Source organism: Mustela nigripes, chromosome 13, assembly GCF_022355385.1.
Source record: "Mustela nigripes isolate SB6536 chromosome 13, MUSNIG.SB6536, whole genome shotgun sequence".
Classification (NCBI taxonomy): Eukaryota; Metazoa; Chordata; class Mammalia; order Carnivora; family Mustelidae; genus Mustela; species Mustela nigripes.
Genome location: NC_081569.1, coordinates 20709807 through 20732588, shown reverse-complemented (window position 1 = coordinate 20732588; position 22782 = coordinate 20709807). Strand labels below are relative to the sequence as shown.

Genomic DNA, 22782 nt, shown 5'->3' with positions numbered 1-22782 from the left:
ATATGCTGTAAGGGACAATGCCAAAGATCACAAAAGTCTTCCTTCCGTTGCACATAAATTTCCCTCCTTATTTCAGTGACACCTGGACCCTCCTTGAAGGAAACTACCTATGCCAGTCTTCCTGGCATTGCAATGCCCCACACAGCCAAGTGGCTAGGCAGCAGAAGCAGCAGAAGGGGCCTCTGGGACTCACATATGAGATTCCTCTGTGAGTTGGATGTATTCTCTAGCATGGGCTTAAAAAAAAAAAAAAAAACTGGAATAAATAAACAACCATTTAACAGTCCCTGGAAATGGTCCCAAGGGGCAATAAGAAAAATAAAGAGATGTCTATTCAAAAACACCAACAAAGATTCAGTAAGAAGGGCTAGAGTCTGGTATTTGAACCAAGAGAGCTCCACCCCTTCCCCCTCCAGGCTTAGTAAGAGCAAACTAAATCTTAGGGAAGCAGAAGGAAATGGTAAAGAATAAAATGGAAATTAACAAAATAGAAAATTTTGAAACAATAGAGAAAAATCCATAAAATCAAAGGTAGTTCTTGGAAAAGATCAACAAAATTCACAAAGCTCTAACTAACTCAATGAAGAAACAAAGAGAACAAATTCAAATTATTAGCATCAGAAATAAAAGGGCATTACTTACCAATCTTACTATCAAATTCCAAAAAAGACACAAACTACCAGACTAATTCAAGAACAACCAAATCTGAATAGACCTATAAGAAATGAAGGCATAGGGGGCGCCTGGGTGGCTCAGTGGGTTAAAGCCTCTGCCTTCGGCTCAGGTCATAATCCTCGGCTCCTGGGATCGAACCCGGCATTGGGCACTCTGCTCAGCAGGGAGCCTGCTTCCTCCTCTTTCTGCCTGCTTCTCTGCCTACTTATGATCTCTGTCTGTCAAATAAATAAAAAATATATTTTTTAAAGAAAGAAAGAAATGAAGGCATAGGATTAGTATCAAAAATTACCCACAAAGTGGGGCACTGGGGTGGCTCAGTCAATTAAGCGGCTGCCTTTGGCTAGGCTCATGATCTCAGAGTCCTGGAATGGAGTCCCACATTGGGCCCCATGCTTGGTGGGGAGTCTGCTTCTCCCTCTCCCTCTGCCTGCTGCTCTGCCTATTTATGCTCTCTCTCTCCATCCCTCTGTCAAATAAATAAAATCTCTCTGAAAATTTTTTTATAATAACTTTTACCAAATATTTAACATAGGCAGTAACCTCTTCAACATTGGCCATAGCAATTTCTTTCAAGATATGTCTCCCAAGGCAAAGAAAACAAAAGAGAAAATGAACTTTTGGGACTTTATCAAAATCAAAGCTTCTGCACAGCAAAGGAAACAGACAACAAAACAAAGAGGCAACCCATGGAATGGGAGAGGATACTCGTAAATGACACAACAGACAAAGGACTAATATCCAAGATCCATAAAGAACTCCTCAAATTCAACACTCAAAAAATAGATAATCACATCAAAAAATAGGCAGAAGATGTGAACAGACACTTCTCCAAAGAAGACATACAAATGGCTAACAGACACATGAAAAAATGTTCATCATCATTAGCCATCAGGGAGATTCAAATCAAAACCACATTGAGATACCACCTTACACCAGTTAAAATGGCCAAGATCAACAGGACAGTAAAGAACAAGTGTTGGAGAGGATGTGGAGAAAGGGGAACCTTCTTATACTGTTGGTAGGAATGCAAGTTGGTGCAGCCACTTTGGAAAACAGTGTGGAGATTCCTTAAGAAATTAAAAATAGAGCTACCCTATGACCCTGCAATTGCACTACATGGTATGTACCCCAAAGATACAGATGGAGTGAAAAAAAGGGCCATATGTATCCCAATGTTCATAGTGGCAATGGCCACAGTCACCAAACTGTGGAAAGAGCCAAGATGCCCTTCAATGGATGAATGAATAAGGAAGATGTGGTCCATATATACAATGGAGTATTATGCCTCCATCAGAAAAGATGAATACCCACCTTTTCTATCAACATGGATGGGACTGGAGGAGATTATGCTGAATAAAATAAGTCAAGCAGAGTCAATTATCATATGGTTTCACTTACTTGTGGAGCATAAGGAATAACACGGAAGACATTGGGAGATGAAAGGAGAAGTGAGTGGAGGGAAATTGGAGGGGGAGAAAAACCATGAGAGACCTTGGACTCTAAGAAACAAACTGAGGGTTTTGGAGGGGGGGGTTGGGTGAGCCTGGTGGTGGGTATTAAGGAGGGCATGTATTGCATGGAGCACTGGGTGTGGTGCATAAACTGAATTTTGGAACACTGAAAAAAATAAAATAAATTTTTTTTAAAAAAGAAAAGAATTAATACTAATTTCTCATTAAAAATTTCAAAAAATAGAAGATTAGATAACTCTCCCCAACTCAGTTTTCAGTTTCATGACGTCAATACTACTATTAAGACCAGACAAAGACATCACAAGAAAGGAAAACTATACGATGGCATCTTCTGTGAGTATAGATGCAGAAATCCTGAACAAATACTATCAAACCAAATATAGAGACATATAAAAAGAATTATACACCATAATCAACTGGGATTTATCCCAGGGACACAAGGTTGGTTTCACACCAGAAAATCAACTAATGCAATACATTGCACCAATAGAATAAAAAACAAAAGTCACATAATTATCTCAACAAAAAAACATTTGACAAAATCCAACCCCTTTTTTTCATTTAAAAAAAGAAGTCCTTGGAAATAGGAGTAGAACTCCTTCAGTCTAATAAAGGACATCTATGAAAATCCATGGTTAACATCATATTCAATGGTGAAAGATTGAATGCTTTGCTCCTACTATCAGAGACAAGACAAGGATGTCCACTCTCACCACTTCTATTCAAAATTGTACTAGAGGTCCTAGCCAAGGTAATTCAGAGGAAGAAATAAAGGGCATCTGTAGTGGAAAGGAAGAAGTAAAGCTATCTTTATTGGCTGTTGACATAATGTTATATATAATAACTCCTAAGGAATCACTAAAAAAAAAAAAACTATTGTACCTTATGAGCAAGTTCAGTAAGGTCACAATGTAAAAAAAATAATCAATATACAAAAAAATCACATGTATTTCTATGTATTTTCAATGAACAATAGGAAAATGAAACTAGCAAAACAATTTCATTTATAATATCATCAAAAGAAATAAGATACTGGGGTGCCTGGGTGGCTGAATTGGTTAAGCTTTGGCCTCTTGATCTCAGCTCAGGTCTTGATCTCAGGGTTGTGAGTTCAAGCCCCACCTTGGGCTCCACGCTGGACACAGAGCCTACCTAAAATTTTTTAAAAAATTAAAAGTAAATAAAAGATAAGGTACTTAGGAATCAACTTACAAAAGAAGTGCAAAACCTCTACTTTGGAAAGTACAAAACACTGTTGAAAGAAATTAACAAAGATCTAAATAATGGAAAAAATTGCCTTTATTCATGGGTCAGAACAGGTTAATATTGTTAAGATGGCAATATCCACAAGAGGATCTACAGATCACTTCTTTGCAGAAATTGACAAGCCAGTTGATAGGGAATCGCAAGGGATGCAGAATAGCCAAAACAACCTTATTTGAAAAAGAACAAAGTAGGAGAACTCACACTACTTGGTTTCCAAACTTACTACAAAGCTACAGTCATTAAGCCAGTGTGGTAGTAACATAGGGGTAGACATACAGACCAATGGAATAGAACTGAGAGTCCAAACATATCCGAGCAACTATGGACAATCAATGTTTCAGCAAGGTGGCCAAAGCAAATGAAGAAGGAATAGCCTATTCTTCATGTGGTACAGAAACAACGGGATGTCAAGATGCAAAAGAAAGTAGTTATCCCCCACCTCACACCATATATAAAAATGAGCTCAAAATGTATCAAAAATCTAAATGTAGGGGCTAAAGCTATAAAGTTCTTAGAAAAAAATGTAGGGGCAAATTTTCATGACTTTGGATTTAACAAAAGATTCTTAAATAGGATAAAGAAAGTATAAGCAGCAAAAGAAATATATTCTCAATGTGTCTTACATAGAGAAGTGTTTTACGAAGCAACAGAAGAATTCAATAATATTGAAGAATCCTGGAAGGTCAACTCCATATCTGGAGGGCATGATTATACTTTGTCACAGAATGTCCAACAATTGATGCCTATATTGATGTTTTCAAGACATCAAAAAGAGCTAAATATGATCAGTAAAGAAGGGCAGCCATCTGATGGGTTTTAAGTGGACTGGTATGTAAATAGATATATGTTGGTTATCTGGAAACGGCCACCGTAAGGGGCATTTCTACCCCCACAAACCCCAAGTACGGTGTTAGTCTGCCCCTGTTTGGATGCTACCCTTCTGTTTAGATGAACTCATCGTAAGGAGGAAAATGTTATGGAAAGACTCTGTTTTACCTTTGTTTTCAGGTGCTGCTGTGGCCAGTTCATCAACCAGCACATCCCCCCTCTGCCAAGCATAACATCTGGCAATAATGAAGAGGAAAATAAACAGGTGGAGACTCAGCCCGAAAAATGGTCTGTCAGCAAACACACCCAGAGCTACCCAACAGATTCCTATGGAACTCTTGAATTCCAGGGTGGAGGATACTCCAATAAAGCCATGGTAAGAGAGGCCTTCGGAAGGGAAGCTGCTGAGCCCACAGTCTCCATCAGAGGCCCAGCCTCCCAGACCCCCAGATGACTGACACCTGGGTCTTCTTTCAAGAGCGTGGCTCAGTCTTCTTAGATAATTCATTGCAAAGGCAAGAAATACATCTGTACACTCCACTTTTTAGTCATGTGATTTGGAAACTGAGCACTATTCAAAAAAAAAAAAAAAAAAAAAGTAGTGTCACTAAATTCATACCAGAGTTGTGAATCCACAAATTATGCTCCAGCCCAAGTCTGCAACCATACTCATCACTCTATCTCCACTGATGAGTGAGAAATTACACTATTTGTTTTTTGGGGTTGTTTGGGGTTTGGTTTTGTTTTTTATGTCTGTGGACCTTCAAGCCCCACCCCCCTTAAATGGGTTAGGAGTGTCTGGAAATGGTTCCCTCTGAAGTCCAACCGCAGCCTCCCTGGGCCTGCATTCAGTTGGCCCAAGAAGACTGAGGTCTTTCACATTTGCGTGTAAACAGGGAGTGCCCTCTGCCTTTCTGATGAGCCCTGCCAGAGAGGGGAGGCGTTAGCACTGTGATTCCTTTCAGCTAATTCTGAATAATACTCCCACATGCCCAGTCAGATCATTTTTGCAATTTCATTTTATTCCACTGGCCCAACGTCATTGTGCAAATAAAATGCATTTGTATTCCAAATAGCACAAAATAGGGACTTCTGGAATGGCACCCTACACGTTGGCATGGACACAAAGAAGTGGTTCATAGGGGCCAAGGCAGATATCTGACCATTAACCTCTTCCTCACCTTGGGGGGAAAGTCAAGTCCAGAGGCTGGCCCAGGTTCCCCATTCTCAGCACCCACTCAGTGTGGCCAGAAGACTGCTCCCTCAACATTGCCCTGTCCAACCTCTGGAGCCATGGTTCTAGCTGAGCCAGCTTTAGAATTGATTTTTTCAAGATTAAGGGTTTGCCAGGTAAAACACAGGACAGCCAGTTATATGTGAATTTCAGATGAACCACATAACTTTTTAGTATAAGTATGTCCCAAATATGGCATGAAGTCATACTTACAATAAAACATTTTTCAATGTTCACATGAAATTCAAATTTAACTGAGAGTCCTATATTTTTATTTGCTAAAATCTGGCAATGCTTCCAAAGTTCCCTTCCCTCACTTGGCCACAGACTCATACAGAGGAACAGAAAGCCAAAACAGCTTTTGCTTGGGACAAGAGTGGTAGCGCTGTTTCCCTGTGATACGAGAGGAAAACCAGGAACGGTCCTGAGTGTCACATACTCTTTTACAGTATATCCGAGTATCCTATGACACCAAGCCAGATTCACTGCTTCATCTTATGGTGAAAGACTGGCAGCTGGAACTCCCCAAGCTCTTAATATCTGTGCATGGAGGCCTCCAGAACTTTGAGATGCAACCCAAGCTGAAACAGGTCTTTGGGAAAGGTCTGATCAAGGCCGCCATGACCACTGGGGCCTGGATCTTCACCGGGGGCGTCAGTACCGGTAAGAGCAACCTCATTCCCTTGCAACAAGCATGCAAACCCAGAACTCATGGTGGTTCCCAAAGAGCTTCTGAATAATTAAGATCATAAAAACAAAATGCATTGCAACCAGACAATATTTATGACAGAAGTGAAATCTTTACCCAGTAGCTTCTTTGTTATTTCGATATGAGAGCAGTAATGGTCAGCTTTTCTGGCACCCACGATGTCATTCCTTGAACTGAGCCCTGTACAAGCCTCATTTTCACTGAGGGCCCCTGACAATCATTTCCACTGTCCTATGGGAGAGGAAACTGAGGCAAGGAGAAGTTAGGGACAGGCTAGGCAGTCTGACTCTCAACTTCAGCTAAATGCACCCAGTGACTTCCAAGGCACCCCCACTTACTTCCCTCTTTATGTCCCGGAAATTTTATAAAGGAAGTCCATGCACCATTGCTCTAGTTTTGGGTTTTTGTTTTCCCTTTTCTGGGAGCTAATGCCGAATGACTAGTTATTAGGAGCTCGGACTTTCAGCGTACTTCCTTTTAATGATGAAGATCTATATGCTTCAACCCTATTCCATAGGGAATGGAGTGGCTCAGAGAAGGGGCCCCTAAAGTTCATAACTAATGGTATGGTGGGAGGTATTGGGCCTAAAAATATGATTCATGGCTGGTTACAGGTGTTATCAGCCATGTAGGGGATGCCTTAAAAGACCACTCCTCCAAGTCCAGAGGCCGGGTTTGTGCTATAGGAATCGCTCCTTGGGGCATCGTGGAAAATAAGGAAGACCTGGTTGGAAAGGATGTAAGTGTTCCCTCCCCAGATACTGGTAATTTTTTAAAATCAAAGTCTTTATTTTGAGATAATCGTGGATTCCCTGCAGTTGCAAGAAATAATAGGGGTCCCATATCCCCACCCCCCCCTTCCCCAATGGTACCATCTTGCAAAACTATGGTACAGCATCACACACAGGATATGGACATGGATACAGACAAGATGTAGCACATTTCCATCCCCACTAGGATCACTCATGTTTCCCTTTAACATCCATACCTAATTCCTTCTCACCCCTCCCACCTCCTTAACCCCTGGCAGCCACGGATCTGTCCCTTATCTCTACAATTTTATTATTCCAACAATGTTCTATAAATGGATCATACACTTGTAACCTTGAGGATGCGTCTGAATTCTACCTGCTTCTCCCGTTAGTCTTCATGTCTGAGTTCTGCAGCTCTGATCTGTTGTGCATTTTGCCAGGTAACGAGAGTGTACCAGACTATGTCCAACCCTCTCAGCAAGCTCTCATTGCTCAACAACTCACACACTCACTTCATCCTGGCTGACAACGGCACCCTGGGCAAATACGGTGCCGAGGTGAAGCTGCGGAGGCAGCTGGAGAAGCACATCTCTCTGCAGAAGATTAACACAAGTAAGTTCCAGCAAAGGTCATGGTTCCTGGGCTCCACGGCTGCCATGAAACCTGGGCTGAAAAGGAAACTTCCCACGGGTGTTGAGAGCTTTCACCTTGATTCTCATTAGATCCACTGAACAGCAGATCGACAGACTTGTCCAACCCCCTCATCCTGGCCACCTACCCAATCTCACACTCACTGAGCTGTGTGGCGATGCTCTGCCCCAGGTTCACTGGGAGGGACGGTGCAAGAAACAGCCCTGTGGCGGTTGTCATGGTGATGGTATTGCCCACCACGTTTTCCACTGTAATTACTATAGTTATTTGCTTAATGTCTGAACAGGAAGAAAGCTTCTCACTCTAAGACGTAGGTCGGATTTCTTCCATCAAGTAAGGGTTAGTGTGATCGTTACATTAAATAGCTCTGTAGCTCTGGGTCTATCCCCCAAACTAAGACATGGTTGCAAGACCATCTGCTCCCCCTGGCTCCACCAGTGCTGGTCCAGATGGCACGGCTCGCAGCAGAGCTGCTGCCCAGGGGAGGATAGTGAGGTCAAGCTCAAGAGAAAGGAACAAACCACAATCAGATGAAACAATACCACTTAGAATGAAAATAGCTGGTGTCATCTCTTGGAACATGTTCATACTCCAGCAGTTCTTACTGCCAAAGTATTATGAAGAGATTTTTAAAGAGTATTTTGTTTTTACCATGACTGATAAGATTTTTGTGAAAGCCAGTCTAAGCCCTGGAAATAGCCATCATCGAGGCTAATGAAGGGCCTACAGGATGGCACAAGCAGTTGGAATGCTTGCCTGCTAAGGGGACTGTGGATTTCCAAGATTCAAATCTCCATTGATAAACTGCTTGATAACTGATTTTTTGTTCTCACATCTGTCATTGTCTCGGACTTGTAAGTTTTCACACTACCCAACTGCATCTGTCCATGTGACTTGTGGGCTTCCCTTTGTCATCCTTTGCCTAGGGCTCTGACTGGGGCAGGGACAGCAAAGGGGTGCTCAGTTGTCATCTCTCACAGCTTGGAGCTTCGGGGAGTCCAGCCTCAACCAAGAAGAACCAATTTTACACTATTTATAGAAAATAAAGTGATTTGGCTACACTATTCCTGAGAATCTAGAATCCCAAGACTTGCTTGGGTTGCAAATCTCAGGCAGGATTCACATCGTCTTGATCCATTTTTCCAGTATCTGTTGGCCAGGGCCGGGCACCAGGCAGACCCTCAGTGCATATTCGCTGAAATGAACTTAATGGAGATGACCCGGGTAGGAGAAGACAAACGTGTTCAAAAAAAATTTTTTAAGAGTTCCTGGTTATAGAGATGCATCATGGAAGCAAACCCGAAACTCTGAATTCAGCCACTTGAAATTTTTTTAGATTTCCTCCTATGCTAGCAGATTTTCTCTGAAGGCCTTCAGAACGATGAGACAAAAGACATTTCTCCTACTTGCCATGCATTAAAATGCTCATCAACATCACATCCCATCAATCCCATCACAACCAAGGGACACTAGGTGAAACATGCTCAGCATATGACCTGTCCTGTCCATTCCAGGGTGAAATTGTCAAGAAGACAAATGTGTCTCAGTGGCTTTTCCACCTCTACTGTCTTCCCTCTCCAGAAATCTCAGGTTCTTGAAGTCTTCCAGAGTTCACTCTGTTGGTCCTGCCTCCAGAAGTTAGCCTGTTCCTACTGAGTTCCTGAAGAGTCCTATTATCTGATGGAGACAGATGGAGGACTCCGGGAACAAGTTAGTCCCTGCCAGGCTAATGATGGTGGCCCAAGTTTGCCCTCCCAGGTGATGTGTGCCGTGACATTGGTCTCTATGATGAATGTATTTTATGTTGCAGGATTGGGGCAGGGTGTGCCCCTCGTGGGCCTGGTGGTAGAAGGAGGCCCTAACGTGGTTTCCATTGTCTTGGAATATCTCCGAGAAGACCCTCCAGTCCCCGTGGTCATTTGTGATGGCAGTGGACGCGCGTCGGACATTCTGTCTTTTGCACACAAGTACTGTGAAGACGGAGGGTAGGATTTCTGACCTGTTGCAGAGGGTGGGTTTTTAACTGCCTTCTTGTTAGACCAAGAAGAAAACTGTAAGTGATACATTGAGCCATTCCAAAGATGCTAACTAATGAAGATTTGCTAGCTCTCTCCCATTTTCTGAGGTCAGCATGTGAGGGAGCTGTCAAGGGCATGATGTTTCTTACGGAATTCTTTCTCTGGGGGAATATGCTCTCTTCCAACTTCATTTTCCCTTATAAGGTTTTCAACGAGTCTGGAATTTAGGACACGTGTGAATGCAGTTTTTGACTGTGGTCCCCTTTTGTCTCCTAGCCTGGGATAGCCGCCAGTGGTAAAGTTTCAACTCAAAGACACCAGACCGACCTAGAGTTCTCTGATCTATTCACGTACAGATTTAACTCGTGCTGTTTTCTTCTCTTTTGCATTTCCTTCAAACAGGGTAATAAATGAATCCCTCAAGGATCAGCTTCTAGTTACCATTCAGAAAACATTTAATTACAACAAGACACAATCGCATCAGCTGTTTGCAATTATAATGGAGTGCATGAAAAAGAAAGAACTCGTAAGTGTCTTCAGTTTATGTCCAAGCCAGCTCCGCGGAGAGAATTTTATGTTTCCTTGCTAATTCTGCCCATGTGTGCGTGATGGACTGGCTCATATTTTAGTTCAGGCTTTGCCAAGGGCCAGTTTACAAATCCCTACCAAATTGGCCGTTATGCCCACGTGATGGAAGCAGACTACGCATGCGCAAAAGAGGGACCGGGTTCTTTCAGATCCTGGCAAACATCACGTGACCCCATGCCACATCACGCCACTTCTGAGGCTCATGACATTAATTGTATGTCAAGTCTTGAGGAGTGACAAACACCCCCTTTTAGGTGTGCTTACAAAATTCTATCCCTTCACTTTACAAATACAGTAATTATTTCCCACTCCTTGCCCTCCCTAATTATGCTGGTAGAGGAATACGCACAAAATTCCAAATCTACAAATTTCCTACGAATGGGGCACATTTCTGAGTAGAAATGATTGTGTCATCTCCAATTGCGATTTAGATAATGGAGTACACAGATCCTGAATGAGCTCTTTCCTCTCCCGGGCTGTTGAAGCCGATTGGGTAAAATAATAAAACAGGGACCCAGGCAAGGACTCAGAGCCTGGATGAGCAAGGTTGTGCCTCATGTAGATGAAAGGCACCTGGTTTAAAATTAATGCACTTTCTGATTCATTGTATCCCATGTCAGGCTCTATGGTCCTTTTTCAAAAACACCCCCCTCAAAAATTCGCCCTCTCAATTGCGGCTTGACTTTACCTAGTCTTCTCATGATTAACTCATTTTCAGGTCACCGTGTTTAGAATGGGTGCCGAGGGTCAGCAAGACATCGAGATGGCAATTTTAACTGCCCTGTTGAAAGGTGAGCTCTCAGGAAACAGCAACTCCTGGCCTCTTGGTACTGGCCTCACCTGGGGCTTTGCTCATGGCCAGAAACCCCACTCCCTCTTCTGCCAGGAACTGTGTCTATTGGTGATGGGCTCCCGAGCCCGTCAGGCTGCCTAGAGTTATCTCAGTGTGAAGCCATGGGGAATGACCAGGTTCACGATGGGTTTCCTGGGAAGGGGTATTTTCTATGAGTCCCAGTGGCCTGTGATGGCTGAAGTCAGACCAGTTTCTATTTGTCTGTCATTAAGGATTTCGTCACAGAGGTGACCACGAACCATTTTTCATTTGTTATCACTGCATCCCACAGTGTTGTGTTCAATTTCCCCATCCCGCTCCTAATGATAGGCTGCAACCTGGCCACTCTTGGGGTCACTCCCAGGACACACATTTCCTCCCTGCCTCTTGATTACTCTGGGACCATAAGGGGGCAGGGATGAGAGAGGAGAATGTCACCATTGGGCCAGCTGCCCAGTAGTCCTGTGCTGGTCTCCCTGCAGCTGGGGGCTGTTGCTCTTGGCCTATACTCACATTTGGCTTGAAGGGACAGCACCCCTTGTCCTGGCCTGACAGATGCCTCTTGCAGATGAGGGTCCTGGGGTCACCAGGTGCCTCCTCCATCCCTTCCACGGAGACCAAGCCAAGTAGGTAGGGAAAGATGTTGCCTCCAACCTCCTCTCGGGCAATTCTGTGAGAATAGGAAGTTCTTAGTTTTGGGGCTTGAGTAGACACTCAGGGGCAAGAGAAAAGACAGGAGTGCTTGGTTTCTGGGGGGTGGGGGGTCAACCCCGGGAGGCCTGTGCTAACTGTCCAGCACCTGCCAAACCAGGACAGTCCAGGCACCAAGTGACAAGAGACTCGTTTCTTGCCTTTCCAGGAACCAATGCTTCCGCCCCAGACCAGCTGAGCTTGGCACTGGCTTGGAACCGTGTGGACATAGCACGAAGTCAGATCTTTGTGTTTGGGCCCCGCTGGCCGGTGAAAATAAGTGTTTTTCGTTTTCTACCATTTACCATGACCTTGTACAGACGATAGATCAGTATGTTCTCCCTCGGGACACAGATCTTAGGAAATTATCTGGGGTTTCTGATGATCCAATGTGTAATCCATTAGGATCATTAGGAGATGTTGCTATTTAACTTCAAAGAGCCAGCCAGAAGAGCTACTAGCCGTAATTATACATTCAAACCAGTGCTCTTGAAGAAATGAACAGCAAATATTTTATCTTTGCTAGTGAGAAGTGGGGCTTATCCTTTTCAAGGAAAAGAAGAAAGAAAAGAGCCCATTAAAATTAAATACAATGGACAGCATTTTTTTTTTTTAATTCTGTTCCCTGGTACCCTGGAGGCCTAGAGAATCATGTGTGTGTGTGTGTGTGTGTGTGTGTGTTCTTTGGGGTGTAGGGTGTATGTGTCTGTGTAGCATGTATATGGGTGTGTGTTATGGGGGGGTATATAGTATATGCACATGCATGGTTTAGTGTGTGCGCATGTGTGTGGTATATACCTATGGTATCTGTGTGTGTGTGTGCTATGTGTAGTGTGTAAGAGGGTGTTCATGTGTGCAGTATGATTGTATGTGTGGGGGTCGTGGGGGTATGTGTACAGAATGAGAACGTGTCGTAAACAACTCTAGGCTTTCCTACTTCCTGCTAGTTCCATTTTCATGCCAGCCTATTTTCATCTCATGAATGCAATCCCTGAAGATACAAATTGGATTTTTAAAGTCCTCTTCTGTTCCCTAAATTATCTCTATTTTTCTCCCCGGTCAGCTGCTCCCATTAAGTTCATCTTGTCTTTTTCTGTTGCCAATCCTGGCCAGTCCATCCCCATTTCAGAGGAATGAGGCTAGTGTAGGAAGCCTACTTTGTCACTGAACAGCTTTGCTTTGCCTTGTGCAGACTGGAACAGACCAGTGAAGTTCCAGGCCTCTCTAAGCAGGTCCTTCCACTTCTTGAGCAGCTAGCTGTTCTACAGTCTCTGCTTGGGGATGAAGCTCAGGCATGCCGTCATTCTGCACCTGCCCACTGGGCTGGTAGCCTCTACGAGAGGGGATGTGTGGTCCCCTGCTCTGTAGAAGTCCTTCCACTAATCATGCTTTCCACCCAGCACTAAAACTTATTCTTTAAAAACCCAGTCCCACCTCTACTGCCCCTTCCACATTAGTCCTTCTGGGCACCAGCTTCCTCTCCATGATTTTAACTACCCATCAGTATTTCCAGAAATTTGTTAATAGCTCTTGTCTACCTCTTCTTGAAATAGATTTTCCTTTCTTTTTTTTTTTTTTTTAAGATTTTATTTATTTATTTGACAGACAGAGATCACAAGTAGGCAGAGAGACAGGCAGGGGCAGGGGGGAGGCAGGCTCCCCGCCGAGCAGAGAGCTTGATGCAGGGCTCGATCCCAGGACCCTGAGATCATGACCTGAGCCGAAGGCAGAGGCTTTAACCCACTGAGCCACCCAGGCGCCCCTATAGATTTTTCTTTATCATAGTCTTTTGCAAGTTATTTCCATGGACAAGCAGGAGACGTGATTAAGACTATAACCTGGAACCAAAAATCCTTCTGTCTCCCACAATGCAGTATATGGTCTCCAAAATCTTCCTTTAATGGTTGAAGCACTCGATTAACTATGTGGCTGTGAATCTATATTTTTTTTACTTGTGAGCGAGATCACAAGTAGGCAGAGAGGCAAGCAGAGAGAGAGAGAGGAGGAAGCAGGCTTCCTGCCGAGCAGAGAGCCCAACGTGGGACTCGATCCCAGAACCCTGAGATCATGACCTGAGCTGAAGGCAGAGGCTTAACCCACTGAGCCACCCAGGCGCCCCTTTTCTAGAATTCTTGACACAACACAGAACTCATGGTGGGCAGGACTTGATAATTAGTTCACTACAAAGCAATCTCGGGTCTGATTCATTATATTTACTTGTCAATATTCTTCTACCTATATTTTTTTAAGTACAAAAAGCACAACTTCCCCGACAAAACTCTTTGTGAAAAGGTTTTATTAAAAACAACAACGGCAAAGAGAGAGAGAATAGTGTTTGATATGAACATATAACAAGGTAATTTATTTATACTGAGTCACAAAAACTTGGGCTAGCAATTTTTTTAAGGAAATAGGCCCAACTCAGTTTGAGCATCCACGAGCAAAAGGTTTGGGGACCTCTAGACCACTGTCCGTTTTAAAGACAAAAATCTACAAACCTTGGCCAGCCTCCCTGAGATTTCTGAAATAGAAAGAAATGTCTGCTTGTTTTTCAGGATGAGAACTATTCATTTGGCTTCCATCTATAGGCAAAGGCTTGCCCTTGGTAAAACACATGAACTAGAATCTTAAATTCAAAGCAGCAATTGGTGATAGTATCTGATGCTTGGATTATACACTGTGTTTTGCCCCATGTGTTCACATACATGAACATTACAGCCTTCAGAACTCTGAAATATATCTGATTGTCCTCATTTTAGAGTTCGGAAAAAAGCTGATGCTCCCAAGAGGTTAAACATATTTTCCCGGGGTGCCTGGGTAGCTCAGTGGGTTAAAGCCTCTGCCTTCGGCTCAGGTCATAATCCCAGGGTCCTGGGATCAAGCTCCAAATCCGGCTCTCTGCTCAGTGGAGAGCCTGCTTCTTCTTCTCTCTCTCTCTGCTTGCCTCTCTGCCTACTTGCCATCTCTGTCTGTCAAATGGATTTAAAAAAATATTTTCCCAAGTTTACTCATCATACTTCTAAATAGCATATCTATCAAAGAAGTCTCACAGCAAATTTTCAAATATTTTCAACTAAATGAAAATGAAAATACAACTTACCAAAATGTGTGGGATGCATCAAATCACTGCTTAGAGGGAAATTTCTAGCATTGAAAGCTTATATTAGAATGAAAATTAAATCACAAATCAATAACATTGAAAACAGGAAATCAATAGAGAATGTCAACAAAACCAAAATCTAGTTATTTGGAAAGATCAATAAAATTAATAAGCCTCTAGCCAAGCTAACTAAGAATATTGATATCACAAATGAAAGAGGGAACATCAGTACAGACCCCATGGGCATTACACGGATAATAAAGAAATATTATGAACAACATCCCCAGCAAGTGATCATTTAACCTGTATTTAGGGTTCCAAAAAGGAATTTCCTCTTCCAGATATGGTCCATGCCATCCCATATCCTTTTAAAAGAGTAGTGCCCCCAAATTAACACCTTGTGCAGCCCAGAGTAGGACTGCTACATCCTTGTGTTGGAGCTAGTAATACAGCAATATATAATTCTTCTCTTGTACTAAGTTTCCATCTGCAGAAATTCCCGAGTTTCATCATGCTCGCACCTGATAAACCACATCTTGCAGTTCTGAGGTTAGGTGTTCTTGGGCCCAGGTGGACCCAGTAGAAGACATCATTCCTTGTTACATCTCAACTTACTAGATTCAGTCCATCATATCAACCTATCAACATATTTCAAATTGAAATTCTGTTACCCAATATACTTACCATCTCACTTTCCTCCCAGTCTACTCAAATGTTACAAGTACCCTTCCTACCCTCCTTCCAGCCAGTCACACCTCTCTGATTATTTGGGATTCCTCCAGAAGAACCCTTTCTACAAGTGGCATCGTGAGTAGAGCAGCAACATATATAGTAGATAAGAGCCAAGCCCCCCTCCCCCACCATTGACCACCTCCTCCCAGGAAGCCCCTAAAGCCCCTCCTCAAAATAAAGAAGTCGACTGGCCCAGGCTAAAAGTTACCCCTCTAAGATTACCAACCATGCTCTTAGAATCCTAGGGTGTAACCCTAGAGGGAAGAATGAGTTAGCTTGTTTGAGCATCTAGAAATTCTCTTACGTTGCCTGACCACATCTATACCATATTTAATTCTCTCCACTGTCAAAGACAGAAGTTAAAAGAGACTAGGAGGGATTCTGCTCCTCTCATTCACCCAGCAGCAGCAAATGGTAGAACAACTAAATCTCTTCTCTGGCTATTTTGAACCAAAGCAAACTTCTTTTAAAAAATCCATATTTTTACTCCTTCATTCTCTTAACAAAAGTTGATCAACAACTTCCTGTGTGCTAGACCATGTGCTGGGTCCTGGGGAGACAGGCGTAAATAAAACAGACCTGCCACAGCCATTACAGAAGTCTCTGTGTGATGCTGGTGTGGGCATGCTGTGGGAGAGAGGGCAAGAAAAGATAAGAAACAGATCATTGAATGACTAGATACTGGATTATACTGGATTATAAATTATAGTAATTGCTAAGAAGGAAAAATGCACATGCCCATGAAACAGAATGTGGGAGATGGGAGGGCTACTTTTTATTGTGACACCAGAGAAGACCTGATGCAGGAAAAGTGAACTAACACTGAGACCTGTCAGGAGAACAGATGCTGGCTGGTGAAGACTGAGGGGAGAGCACCGTCCATACAGGCAGAAGAGCGCGTAAAGGGCCTGAAGCAAGAAAGAACTGGACATTTTCAAATAATTTATTGAAGAAGGAAAAACGACCAGTGTGGCTAAAATGCAGAGTGGGCAGGGGGTGACTCGGGAGGAGGCCGCAGGTCAACCGGGAGCTGTGTATTACAGAGTGCTGCAGACCTGGTATAGGGCAGAAGGCTGGGGCCAAGAATTTAGGGAACAACTTAAGGACATCTCTTTTTTTGAGCAACAAAAAATATTATCTCACACTGTGTCCGTGGGTCAGGAATTTGGGAATGGCTCAGCTGGATAGTTCAGGCTCAGGGGCTCTCATGAGACTGTAATTAAGCCATTGTCTTGGGCTGCAGTCATTCAAAGGCTTGACTGAGGCTGGAGGATCCACTTTAGGATGGTTCACTGAAGGGTTGTCAACTGGTTGTTGGTCGTTGACTTAAGTTTCTCCTCCGTGAATTCCCCATAGGGATGCTTGAAGCTCTTCCCAATAAGATGGCTGGCGATTTGTGTTATTCCTTTTGGTCTTTTGCCCATTGTTATCTCAAATGCTGTGTCATCCTGCTTTTGTTTTTGTTTTTTTCCACCCAATCTGTTTATTGGGGCAAAAGACGTTTAAATAAAAGTGAGTATCTTAAACATTTTGAAAGAGAATGGTTTAGTGACATTAAATACATTCACATTTTAGTGGAATCATCACCATCCATCCACAGATTCTTCATCTTGTAAAACTAAAATTCTATACCTGTGAAACAATAACTCCCCGTTTCCTACTTACCCTTGCCCCTGGCACTCCATTCTACTTTCTGTCACTATGAATTTGACCACGTTAAGCACCTCACACAGGAGAAATCATATAGTATTTATCCTTTTGTGACTGATTTAATTCACTTAGCTTAATATACTCAAGGTTCATTACTGTTCTGGCATGTATTAGGATTTCCTCGTTTTTTAAGGCTTACTCATATTCTGTTGTATGTATAGACCACATTTTCTTATCCATTCATCCATCAATGGACACTTGGCTTGCTTCCACATTTTGGCTATTTTTAATAACACTGCTATGAACATGGGTGTACAAATACCTCTTTGAGACCCTGTTTTCAACCATTTTGGATATATACCCAGAAATGGCATTGCTGGATCATATGGTTATTCTATTTTTAATTTTTTTATAAGCTGCCGAACTTTTCAATGGCAGCTGCATCATTTTACATTTCTTCTAACAGTGCACAAAGATTCTGATTTTGCCACATTTTTGCCAACACTTGTTTTTGATAAGGATCCTCTCATTGTGGTTTTGATTTGTATTTCTTTAAGGATTAATGATTTTGAGGATCTTTTCGTGTACTTGGGCATTTGCAGATCTTCTTTTAAGAAATACCTATTCAAGTTCTTTTCTTGATTTTGAGTCAGTATGGGTTTTGTTGCTGTTGAATTTTAGGAGTTCTCTATAAATTCTAGATATGAATCTCTTATAAAATATGAGATTTGCAAATATTATCTTCATTAAGTGTGTTGCCTTTACTCTGCTGATACTGTCTTTTGATGCACAAGTTCTTAATTTTGATAAAGTCCCATTTGCCTATCATTTCTTTCACTGCCTTTGGCACCATATCCAAGAAGTCATTGCCAAATCCAATGCCATGAAACTCTGGCTTCGTTTTTCTTCCAATAGTTTTGTAGTTTTAGCTTTTACATTTAAGTTTTTGATTCATTTTGGGTTAATTTTTTATATAAGACAATAGATAAGGGTCCAGCTTCATTCTTTTGCATGTGAATGTCCAGTTTCCCCAGCACTATTTGTTGAATGCTGTGTCACTTTTTCTTGAGGATTATAATAGTCTTGTTTGCCTGAAGAGTCAGCCAGGACATTCATCCACACAACATGCATGGTGTCCTCAGTCCGATCTCTGGCCTCTGGCCTGCCCCACTTAAGGATTTAAGCGGGAGAGTTACGTGGTCTCATTTACATTTTTAGGATCATTCTGGATTTAATGCAGAAAATGCATTGGGTGGGTACAATGGCAGATGGAAGGAGCCTTGTTAATAAGCGACTGAAGTGATTCAAGAGAGAGCCATCACCTTGAGCTAGAGCAGAGTCAGAAGTCAAGAATGGGACAGAATAATGTAACATTTAACATGGAACACAATTGCACTTAGAGGCTGTTTAATCATGGAAGAGGGCCTTGTGGGGAGTGAGATGTCAGCAATCAGCCTCTATTCTCTGACTAGCCACTTCATTGAGTTGAAGGACCCTGGAAGACGAGTAGGTTGGAGGGGGTGGTTTTGAGTGTGGTTTCGGATATGATGAGCCGAAAGGGCTTTGAGATGTTCAAGTGGAGGTGCTAAGTTGGTGGTAGGAACTCCAGGGAGAGACAAGAACCGAGGTTAGAAAGGACAGGTCGTGGGCAAATGCATGGGGACTGGTAGTATGGGCCTCGACAAACTTGTTGAGGGGAAGTACAGAAGAAAGGAAGGGGGCTGAGGACAGAGCCCTAAAGACCCTCAGCATCGGGGCGCCTGGGTGGCTCAGTGGGTTAAGCCGCTGCCTTCAGCTCAGGTCATGATCTCAAGGTCCTGCGATCGAGTCCCACATCGGGCTCTCTGCTCAGCAGGGGGCCTGCTTCCCTTCCTCTCTCTCTGCCTGCTTCTCTGTCTACTTGTGATCTCTGTCTGTCAAATAAATAAATAAAATCTTAAAAAATAATAATAATTAATTTAAAAAAATAAAATAAAATAAAAGACCCTCAGCATTTACCACCTGTGTTGAGAAGCAGTGGCCAGACAGGAAAGCCAGAACAAGCAGTGCCTGAGAAAGCAGGGAGAAGAGGGTTGAGGAGCAAACAGGCAGCAGAGTCAGATGCGCTAAAAGCCCAGCATGAGAGGCACTTGGACACACCTGTACCGTGGCACCAGAACAGCCATCCATGGCCACGGCCAGAGGCATGGGAAGATGCAAAGCAGGAGCATAGAGTCTGTGGAGCGGAGTGTGTGTGGGGGGGAGACTTGGCACGCGGACAGGGCAAGTCTAGCAAGATAAGACAACAAGCTTTGTTTCAATGTTGGTGTCACTCTGCCCCAGAGCCATTTCCCCCCACCCCAACCCCACCATGCTCTCCATGTGACCAGAGGGCAGGCCCAGGGGCCGGGTCCCACCTCTGCAGTCCCTCCTATTCTCTGAGTGAAACAACATTCTTCCCTTGATGCACTCCGTCTGTCGCCACATTCCATACAGCTCCATAACCCCCCAGGAGGCCTTCTTTACCCACCAAGAAGCTCTGTCACAGTTCGAGCCAAAGAGGCATCCTCAGGAATACCAGACATACCCATTGTCTCTGATCCCTTCAACAGTCATTTTCTCCTTTAAAATGAGCAACTTCCCTTTGGTATCTTTGAACCTACCTCTCAGCAAAAACACACATGATTCAAAATGTCAGTTACTTGAAAGACATTAATGTGCTTCCTCAAGCCCATAGGTAACAGTGGTTGATGGTATCAGGGCCGCCTCCTGCGGGTGGCAGACTTGCAATGACTGAGTGTGTCCATGCAGGTGTGTGTGCGTGCGTGTGTGCGCACATATGCATGTGTGTGCAAGTTTGTGCATTGGTGCCTGTGTGCTTATACGTGCATGCATGTGCACATGTGTGTGCACCTGGAGCGGGGGCGTGCAACTGTCTTGGGACAAGGGGCAGCCTTAACATCTTTTCCCAACTCTGTTTGCTGTGGACTGCAGCCCCTGGGAAGCCTGGCCCCTCCTACTGATAACAAGGTCACGGAGAAGGAAAAGAAGCCACCAACAGCAACCACCAAGGGGGGAAGAGGGAAAGGAAAGGGCAAGAAGAAAGGGAAAGTGAAAGAGGAGGTGGAGGAGGAAACTGACCCCCGGAAGATCGAGCTGCTCAACTGGGTACGTCAGTCTTTGCTCCCCTTTCCCGGGATCACAGCGATCACAAGTGGGTCACCCTCTTTCTCTAGGGCAAGGGGTAGTCCCTGTTGCCTCTGCTTCAGCCCCATACAGGCCCTGAGTCCCGGAAGGCCGTGGCAGCCCCGGGATGGGATGGTGTCCATATTTCAAAAGGCAATGGTGGGTTTCACGAACGCCAGACATTCCTGCTCTGTGGGGGAATGTGTTCTGATGCCTTAAAATATGGAAACAAACCAGTTATTCTGAAACAATCACCATTCAGGGACCAGAAGAAGGTGCCCACGATTGGGATGTGCGAGTAACAGCACTCGTCTGGGCAGGGAGGCTGAACCACATGCAGTACCATGTTCCTGGGCTGCTGCTCTGAGGCCACGAGCAAGGAAGGGCCGCTGCAGTGACATGTGACTGGCACTGTCACGGCCACTACAGCTGGTGGCAGCTGCGTGCTCATAATTTCCACACAGTGACCATGCAGTCACCCTTAGTCAACTAGGCAAACCCTCCCAGCGGCTCTCTCCAGAAGGCCTCACGCTACACCGAATGTTGCAGCTTCTGTCATTATTAAAGGACAGAGGCACACGCAATGGATAACAGCATCTAAACTATTACAACCCACCACTTCTGAATACACTGTTTATGGAGTCCAGAGCTCAGACATGCGAGTACTGAGTTAGCTGCATTTTGCCAAGAATGCTACAGCTTACGGGGTTTTTCTTTCCCATCTTTATTTCAAAAGAAAAGCAAATAAGCTCAATTTTAATGAAAACAAAATCGGAACTGGAGAGAGCAACAATACCAGTCTGGCTCTAGTTTAGAATCCTCCTTCAATTCGTTTTGAAGAGGAGAGAAGCATTTACTTTTTTCCTTTTACCAAGCTTCGATAGTTGGATAGGAAATGTAGGGGCCACACTGAGGAAAAAGAGGGGACATGGGGCATGTTTAGTCCAGACGGACAGCAAAGAGAACCAGGTCCAGCACGCTGTAAGGTCCGACTGCATTTTCCCAGATGCCTCCTGCCAGCTTCCTGCTGGAATCCCTCTGGGAGGCTGCTCAGGGACCCCTCTGGTTGCTTCGTCCAGGTGAACGCTCTGGAACAAGCCATGCTGGATGCTCTGGTCTTAGATCGAGTGGACTTCGTGAAGCTCCTGATTGAAAACGGTGTGAACATGCAGCACTTTCTCACCATCCCGAGACTGGAAGAGCTTTACAACACGGTGAGTGTTCCAGAAGGAGGGAGGGCCGTGGGGAGCTGCCCTGTGATGGTATTCATCCGCAGTGCCTGGTTTGCATTACTGCCCTTCAAATGAGCATAGAGTCACTGGACCACTGGTTTTAGTGGCGGGGGTGGGGGACATCATTTAATGGCAGGTGACTGTTCTCTCCCATGCGGGCCACAGCTTAGGTTCACATCCTTACCAGCTACAACCTTGCCTCACCAGACAGCTTCAGTAAGAACCCAGGTGCGGTATGTGAAGTTTATACAAAGAGGGAATCTAGCTTCCTAAATCATTAGCAGAGTGAAAAGTTCCCCAGGGTGAGCAGTTCTGTGGGACCCCCGGTTTTTTTTTTTTTTTAAGATTATTTATTTATTGGACACAGAGAGAGAGAGAGGCAGTGAGAGAGGGAACCCAAGCAGGGGGAGTGCGAGAGGGAGAAGCAGGCTTCCCGCTGAGCAGGGAGCCTGACACGGGGCTTGATCTGGGGATCCCCGGACCACGACCTGAGCCCAAGGCAGATGCTCAACGACTGAGCCACCTAGGTGCCCCGGGACCCCCACTTTTTTAAGCAGCTTCAGTGAACAATGGACAACTAAGCTTTCCCTGAGTTTTCCCAGCAAAGAGCTCTACTATCTGAGAATCCAAGTCTACGGGCGAAATCCTCTTGGTGTTTATTATTACAATGTGGATTTTGAGAATTTACATTTCCCTGTCCCCATTCTGAAGTTTTTCACAGTGAAAACAGTCCTCAGCACTTGTTTGGTCCTTGCTGAATTTCTCACACAATATTGCACACCAGAAGAGGCTCTTTAGAAAAAATCAGAAGTAGGGCGCCTGGGTGGCTCAGTGGGTTAAAGCCTCTGCCTTCGGCTCAGGTCATGATCCTGGGGTCCTGGGATCGAGTCCCGCATCGGGCTCTCTGCTAAGCAGGGAGCCTGCTTCCCTCTCTCTCTCTCTCTGCCTGCCTCTCCATCTACTTGTGATCTCTCTCTGTCAAATAAATAAATAAAATCTTTAAAAAAAAAAAAAACCCAGAAGAAAGCAGTTAACGTATCTTTACGTTGGGTACTTCTTTACCCCAACCGGTCCTATCTTGTAGAAGAGACTTACTGATCATGGGGTTACAGTCCAGCTCTCACACGTCATTACTTCTACTGAGTCGGGTAGGATTTAGCTCCAAGAACTCAAGAGAAAAACACG

At 44.1% G+C, this 22782-nt stretch overlaps 1 protein-coding gene across 1 annotated transcript in view; it reads left to right on the top strand.

The window, feature by feature from the left end:
• TRPM1 (transient receptor potential cation channel subfamily M member 1) overlaps positions 1-22782 on the top strand; it is a 107540-nt gene that overhangs the window by 28669 nt on the left and 56089 nt on the right. The window contains exons 4-13 of the mRNA XM_059371236.1: positions 4425-4620; positions 5928-6141; positions 6802-6926; positions 7380-7551; positions 9401-9575; positions 10011-10134; positions 10915-10987; positions 11888-11988; positions 20174-20347; positions 21445-21579. Coding sequence (XP_059227219.1) covers positions 4425-4620; positions 5928-6141; positions 6802-6926; positions 7380-7551; positions 9401-9575; positions 10011-10134; positions 10915-10987; positions 11888-11988; positions 20174-20347; positions 21445-21579 — 1489 coding nt within the window. The remainder of the gene's footprint in view (positions 1-4424; positions 4621-5927; positions 6142-6801; positions 6927-7379; positions 7552-9400; positions 9576-10010; positions 10135-10914; positions 10988-11887; positions 11989-20173; positions 20348-21444; positions 21580-22782) is intronic.